Source organism: Cnephaeus nilssonii (assembly GCF_951640355.1).
Source record: "Cnephaeus nilssonii genome assembly, chromosome: 20".
Classification (NCBI taxonomy): domain Eukaryota; kingdom Metazoa; phylum Chordata; class Mammalia; order Chiroptera; family Vespertilionidae; genus Cnephaeus; species Cnephaeus nilssonii.
The window spans coordinates 14,618,279-14,624,895 of NC_137091.1; the positions used below are offsets into that span (position 1 = coordinate 14,618,279).

At 51.9% G+C, this 6,617-nt stretch overlaps 1 protein-coding gene across 1 annotated transcript; it reads left to right on the forward strand.

The window, feature by feature from the left end:
- Window positions 1-1,390: 1,390 nt before the first annotated feature.
- CIAO2B (cytosolic iron-sulfur assembly component 2B) lies at window positions 1,391-3,229 on the forward strand. The gene is made up of 5 exons (XM_079799543.1): window positions 1,391-1,565; window positions 1,722-1,801; window positions 2,059-2,184; window positions 2,597-2,642; window positions 3,019-3,229. The coding sequence occupies exons 1-5, from the start codon at window positions 1,424-1,426 to the stop codon at window positions 3,114-3,116; spliced, it is 492 nt and encodes a 163-aa protein (XP_079655669.1). The 5' UTR covers window positions 1,391-1,423; the 3' UTR covers window positions 3,117-3,229.
- Window positions 3,230-6,617: the final 3,388 nt, after the last annotated feature.

A 6,617-nucleotide genomic window follows, 5' to 3' on the forward strand; every position in this document is an offset into this window, starting at 1 on the left:
TGATGCGAACTGACCACCAGGGGGCAGACGCTCAATGCTGGAGCTGCCCCCTGGGGGTCAGTGCGCTCCCACTGGGAGAGCGCTGCTCAGCAAAAAGTGGGTTCAAGGTTGGTGAGCGCAGCAGCGGTGGCAGGAGCCTCTCCTGCCTCCACTGCAGGTGGGCGGTATGGAGTGAGGGGTCCCAGACTGTGAGAGCCCCTGACTGCGAGAGGGGTGTCTGCCTGCCGGCTTCGGCCTGATCCCCCTGGCAGGCGGACATCCCCGAGGGGTCCCAGACTGGGGGAGGGTGAAGGCCGGGCTGAGGACCCTCCACCCCCGTCTCCCAGTGCACGAATCTGTGCACCGGGCCTCTAGTTATTAATAATGAACTACAACGTTCGCTAATGACTGATTACTATAAACGTGTTGCATTCATTTCCCTTACGCACCTTATGCAGGCTCACCATTTCTCTCCACTAATACTAGCAGCGAATATTTTAGCAGCCGATGGCCACGTCATTAGTCTTGTACTGATTTCTTTGGTGTGCGCAACAGGAAATATTTCGCTTTTGGAGAACAAGAAAAATAGGTTTATTTGCATTACGCGTATTTAGTGTCTGGTAAGTTAATGTTCAAGAAAAAATATTAATTTTTATTAAAATGTTCTATTATATTAACAATTACTCATTTATTTCAGTCCTTTGTATTCAGCATGTCTCTATCGAAATAAACCTACGTTTCTATGAAAATTGAAGCTTTTGTGTTTTTTTTGCGGCCCACATAAACTTCAACCTTGTTTATTTGGCCCATGTTAGCCTTTGAGTTTGACATGCTTGACGTAAGAGGAAAGGCAGGGAAGTGTGACCGCCCTCCATCCTAAAATTCCTCCTTGCTTTCAGGGATGTCTCTTGGGTCAGCCTCCAAGGTTCTTCAACCCCTTATTTGTCTGTCCCTGTTCTGGCCCCCTCTCTACTCAGCCATGGTCGGCCTTTTGAAATGCACACGAGACAGTGGCACTTAATATCCCAACACCACCCGCTGGCTTTCCCTTCCTCCACCTCCCGCCAAGATCCAGTCCGTAGTCATTTATTCATTTAACAAACATTTAAAGAACGCCTTCTCGCCCGCGCTGAGTGCAACCGGCAGGGCACTCCCGGGCCCCAGGTGCAGTGGGGGAGGCAGGCGCGTCCCCTGGAGGTTCCGAAACGCAGAGAACGGTGCCAGGGATAGAGGCAACTCTGAGCACGCCCGGCGTCGCCTCCTCGGCGCCTTTGCTGGAACGGTCGCGCCTTACCGGGTCCACGTGGAGAGAGCGCGGAGGCCACGGCAGGGGACAGGCTAGGCTGCGTGTCCCTCGGGCGACCCCGTCGCTCCGCCGCGCCCCTCCCGGAAGTGCGCCATTAGAAGCGGAAGTGCGCCGACTGCGGCCCCCGGCGGTTCAGCGATGGTGGGCGGCGGCGGCGCGGGGGGCGGCCTCTTGGAGAACGCGAACCCCCTCATCTACGAGCGCTCCGGGGAGCGGCCGGTGACCGCGGTCGAGGAGGACGAGCAGGTCCCGGACAGCATCGACGCGCGCGAGATCTTCGATATCCGCCGCTGCCGGGCGCGGGCGGGTTCGCGGGGGCCTGGGAGGGGGACGTAGTGATGTCCAGGGGTCGGTGGAGCTGTGTCCGGCCCAGGCATTCCTGGCGGAGGGTGCAGAGTGGGACAAGGCGCACAGTCCCCTTTCCTTCACTTGCCACATCTGATTCGCTCCATCAATGACCCGGAGCATCCACTGACACTAGAAGAATTGAACGTAGTAGAGCAAGTTCGGGTTCAGGTGAGTCAGTCCAGCGTCCAAGGGGAGCGACTTGTTCAGGAGTCAGAAAGGTTCAACTATTCACCAAACGGCTGTCATTCTCTCAGCTCAGGGACTCCTCAGGGGATCTTTGGGAGGGGAGGGGGGTTGTTGTGCCTATTTTATGGATGAGGAAACTGAGGCCCATAGAAGTTAGGCGACTTGCCCGAAGCAACAAAGTAAGAAGAGGAACTCTGGGCCGAAAGGGCCAAGACTTCTGACAGCCCACCCCCATCCAGGTGAGCGACCCCGAGAGCACAGTGGCTGTGGCCTTCACACCCACCATTCCTCACTGCAGCATGGCTACCCTCATTGGCCTGTCCATCAAAGTCAAGCTCCTGCGATCTCTCCCCCAGCGTTTCAAAGTAAGTTGGAACTGAGTGCAGGGGGTGGGGCAAGTGTAATTATCTTCTGCTGAGGAGAACACGAAGAGCAGAAACATGGGCCTGGAAGGATCCCAGCTAACAGATGAACCTGGGAGGACAACAAGAATAAAGCTTGCGCTGGAAAATGCAAAGGAGTAGTGAGGAGTGGGTCAGGAAGGGCAATAGGAAGCTAAAGATACGTTTGGAGCAGGAATGGGGCACAGGTAAAATGCTTTTAAGTCAACAGCAATTGGCCTGCCCTTTGGGGAGAAATGGAGTGGCTCCAGGTGGATTTGGGGTATACTGGAAGGGCCAGAATTCAGAGGCATGATTAGGAGGTGGTGAATGGGGGAGAGAAAAGAAGGAGTAGACAGGTGGTTGAGCGCTCAGGCTCTACCTATCTCCCTCCCAGATGGACGTGCACATTACGCCAGGGACCCATGCCTCAGAGCATGCAGGTAAGTGTGGGGTGTAGAGGCATTGGCCCTGAAGCTTCCCCCTTGCCATGGTGGTTTGTGGGGCAAGGGGAGAGTGCTGGGTGGGTGACTCCTCATGGAGGTGGCAGCCTAGACTGAAGCTGAACTGATTAGAGTCTCCTGTGCTTACTGTGTTCCCCCCTCCTGTCCTCTCCCTCTCCTAACTACCCAGGACCAGGGTGTGTCAGGCTTTATAGGAGGCAGACTTGAGCAGCTAGGTGGGAGGGGTCCCAGATGTGGGCTCAGGTGGTTGCAGTAGCCTGTTTGAGGCTTGGGGTCCTGGGAAGGAGATAAGGGGTGGGGGGCCTTTGTTGGTGGGGGTATATACATACATTACCACTCCCTCCTTCCCATCCAGTGAATAAGCAACTTGCAGATAAGGAGCGGGTGGCAGCTGCCCTGGAGAACACCCACCTGCTGGAGGTTGTGAACCAGTGCCTCTCGGCCCGCTCCTGAGCCTGGCTTTTCGCCTCCAGCCTCACCCAGGGCTCATGACCTTGTCTTCTTGTGTCACTGACAATAAGAAACTCACACTTTGCATTTTGTAATAAACCCTTAATTTATATTCATTTTTCTGTGTGCCTTCGTGTCTTTCATCTTAGTGGAGTTACTTGAGGTTGTGGGAGGGTGGTCATAGTAAGTGCCTATACAGGGCAGGTCAATGAGATTCAGTTCATTAAAAAAATTTCAATGGTTTGATTAGGAATAGTTGCAAATATATAAAAAAATTGGAAAGAGCCCTAGCCGGTTTGGCTCAGTGGATAGAGTGTTGGCCTGTGGACTGAAGGGTCCCAGGTTCGATTCTGGTTAAGGGCACATGCCTGGGTTTCAGGCTCGATCCCCAGTAGGCGGATTCTTTCTCATCATTGATGTTTCAATCTCTCTCTCCTTCCCCCTCTCCCTCTCTGAAATCAATAAAAATATATTTTTTAAAAAAATTGGGCCCTGGCTGGTTTGGCTCAGTGAACAGAGCGTTGGCCTGCGGACTGGAGGGTCCTGGGTTCAATTCCAGTCAGGGGCACATGCCCGGGTTGCAGGCTTGATCCTCAGTAGGCGGTTTGCAGGAGGCAGCAGATCAATGGTTCTCTCATCATTGATGTTTCTATCTCTCCCTCTTCAATAAAAACATTTTTTAAAAAATTGGAAAGAGTAGTGTAGCAAACTCATCTGTGTATCTACCACCTGGATTCAACAGTTGTTAGTATTTTGCACCATTGGCTTTATGTGTGTGTGTATAATCTATATATATAAAAGCTCGTCTGTTCGTCTGGACCAGCCGTCCAACTGACCGGCCAGTACATATGATGCGCACTGACAATCTATAAAAGGCTAAGTGACCGACCGTCTGTCCATCTGGACTGGCTCTCCGACTGACTGGCCGGTACATATGATGTGCACTGGCAATTTAAAAATAAACGTTGAGCCCTGACTGGTTTGGCTCAGTAGATAGAGCGTCGGCCTGTGGACTGAAGGGTCCCAGGTTCGATTCCGGTCAAGAGCATGTACCTTGGTTGCAGTCACATCCCCAGTGGGGGATGTGCAGGAGGCAGCTGATCGATGTTTCTCTCTCACAGATGTTTCTAACTCTATCCCTCTCCCTTCCTCTCTGTAAAAATTCAATAAAATATATTTAAAAAAATAAAAATAAATGTTGACTCGCACATGCACGATAGATAAGAAAATATTTTGTATTTTAATTTTATAATACTATATTATATATACTATTTTGACTTAACTTTTTGCAGTAACGTAATTACTGCATGAATCTTCTAGTTAGTTTCCTTTCAATGTGCACAAATCTGTGCACCGGGCCACTAGTCCTATCTAGTAAAAGAGTAATATGCAAATTGACCATCACTCCCAACACATAAGATGGCTGCCCCCATGTGGACACAAGATGGCCAGCAGGGGAGGGCAATTGGGGTGATCAGGCCAGCAGGGGAGGGCAGTTGGGAGGGACCAGGCCTGCAGGGGAGGACAGTTAGGGGTGACCAGGCCTGCAGGGGAGGGCAGTTGGGGGCGACCAGGCCTGCAGGGGAGGACAGTTAGGGGAGACCAGGCTGGCAGGGGAGGACTGTTAGGGTGACCAGGCTAGCAAGGGAGGGCAGTTGGGGGCAATCGGGGCGGCAGGGGAGCAGTTAGGCATCGATCAGGCTGGCAGGGGAGTGATTAGTGGGTGATCAGGCTGGCAGGCAGAAGTGGTTAGGGGCAATCAGGCAGGCAGGTAGGCAAGTGGTTGGGAGCCAGCAGTCCTGGATTGTGAGAGGGATGTCCGACTGCCCATTTAGGCCCGATCCCAGATAGGAGAGGGTGCAGACTGGGCTGAGGGACACACACACACACACACACACACACACACACACACACCCTGTGTACGAATTTTGTGCACTGGGCCTCTAGTATAAATATATTTAACAATAACCTGCAGACATGACCCTTCACGTCTAAGTACTACTTTATCCTGTGTTTCCTAAGAGTAAGCCTGCGTCACCATAGTACTACTATCTGGCAAAAAATGAGCAATTCCCTAACACCATTTAATATCCTGTCATATGTGAATTTCTCTAAAATCATTCATAGTTGTTTTTTAAATCAGGCTCCAATCGAGTTTCATGTATTTGCATTTGGTTGTTATCTCTCTTCTCCCCAACTCCCTCTTTTTATCTTCCTTGACACTTTTTTGAAAAATCCAGGTGAGTTGTCCTGGAGAAGTACCACAGTTTGATTTGTTCCTTTGTCTGCTGTGTTTCCTGTAAACCAGAAGTTGAGTGAGTTCAGGTTTGAGTTTTTCATAAGCACATTGCCCAGGGGTGCTGTAGGTGTGCCTGGCTGAGACTCAGAAGTGACTGTGGGCAGAGACCTCCAGAGGCCTCAGCGGGGAGTCTGGGCTTTTGGCAAATCTGTTCTCCAGGGCCGGTTGACAACACTGAGACTGTCCTGATGGGAAATATACATATTCTACCTAGTCAGGCAATTCTTGATCCAGGTTTCTGTGGCAGTTACTACTCTCTATTATCCCTATTTTGCAGGTGAGAAAATGAGCTGCTAGAATAAGTAATTTACTCCCCAAGATCTCTAGGGAGTAAGGAGGAACCTAAGCAGTTTAGCAGGTACAGCTCAGCTGGCAGGGGGCGCTGTTGCCTGAATGGAAAGGCCTATGCCCACCCCACCCCAATTCCAGGAGGGTGTGGCTTCGTCACCTAGAGACCCAAGATCTGGCTGCCCAAGCTCAGAGAGGTGAAGCCTCAGCACAGGCCACCAGTTTCTTCACATATTATGTGGGGACAGTCATGACAATCACTTGAGACTGCTCTGTGGAGATTTGAAATGGATCTGGGCCCAGGTCAGGTGATCTTCCAGGCATTGTACCCCCTGCCCTCCCCAACTTACACAGATGGAGAAGCTCAGCGCTCCAGAGAGGGAGGGAGGCTGGACAGGGTCCCTCAGGCCCCAGGGAGCCTTCCCAACCACCAGTACCTGGCTGTAAGCTTCACCACCCGTATACACACTGACAGCCCTGATCTCTCAAAGGTGTCTGTGGTGTCTTTTCAGCCGGGTGTGGAAAGTCATAGGGGAGGCAGGTGTCACTGAGTCATTCCGCTGGCCCTCCTGGCAGCCGGCCGTGGTGGGCAAGGGATATTAAGCTGATCATGTCACAGCAGTCACATCAGACTGTCCCCTTGTCAGTCTTGACTCATGTGTCTGGCCCCTGGCTGCCTGCATGGACACCATCTGTGAATCCTGGGCTAGTGCCCAGGGGACTTTCTGGAACCCAGGTGCTGTATGAGGACATGGGTACAGGATTAGGAGGGGGGTATTGAGGTTTTAGGTCTCTAAAGCCTTCTACCAGGTGTGTCTGGCACTTCTGTTTCTGGCCTATGACTTCTCAGGCCTCGGTTACCATGTCTGCAAAATGGGAATGACAGATCATAGCTAAGTGAGATTGACCCAAGGACT

Excerpts from the sequence above, each read along its gene's own strand:
- CIAO2B (XM_079799543.1), top strand. The coding sequence starts at position 1,424 with ATGGTGGGCGGCGGCGGCGCGGGGGGCGGCCTCTTGGAGAACGCGAAC. Across the intron at positions 1,802-2,058 it reads TAGAGCAAGTTCGGGTTCAG|GTGAGCGACCCCGAGAGCAC; the intron begins GTGAGTCAGTCC and ends ACCCCCATCCAG. Across the intron at positions 2,185-2,596 it reads CTCTCCCCCAGCGTTTCAAA|ATGGACGTGCACATTACGCC; the intron begins GTAAGTTGGAAC and ends TCTCCCTCCCAG.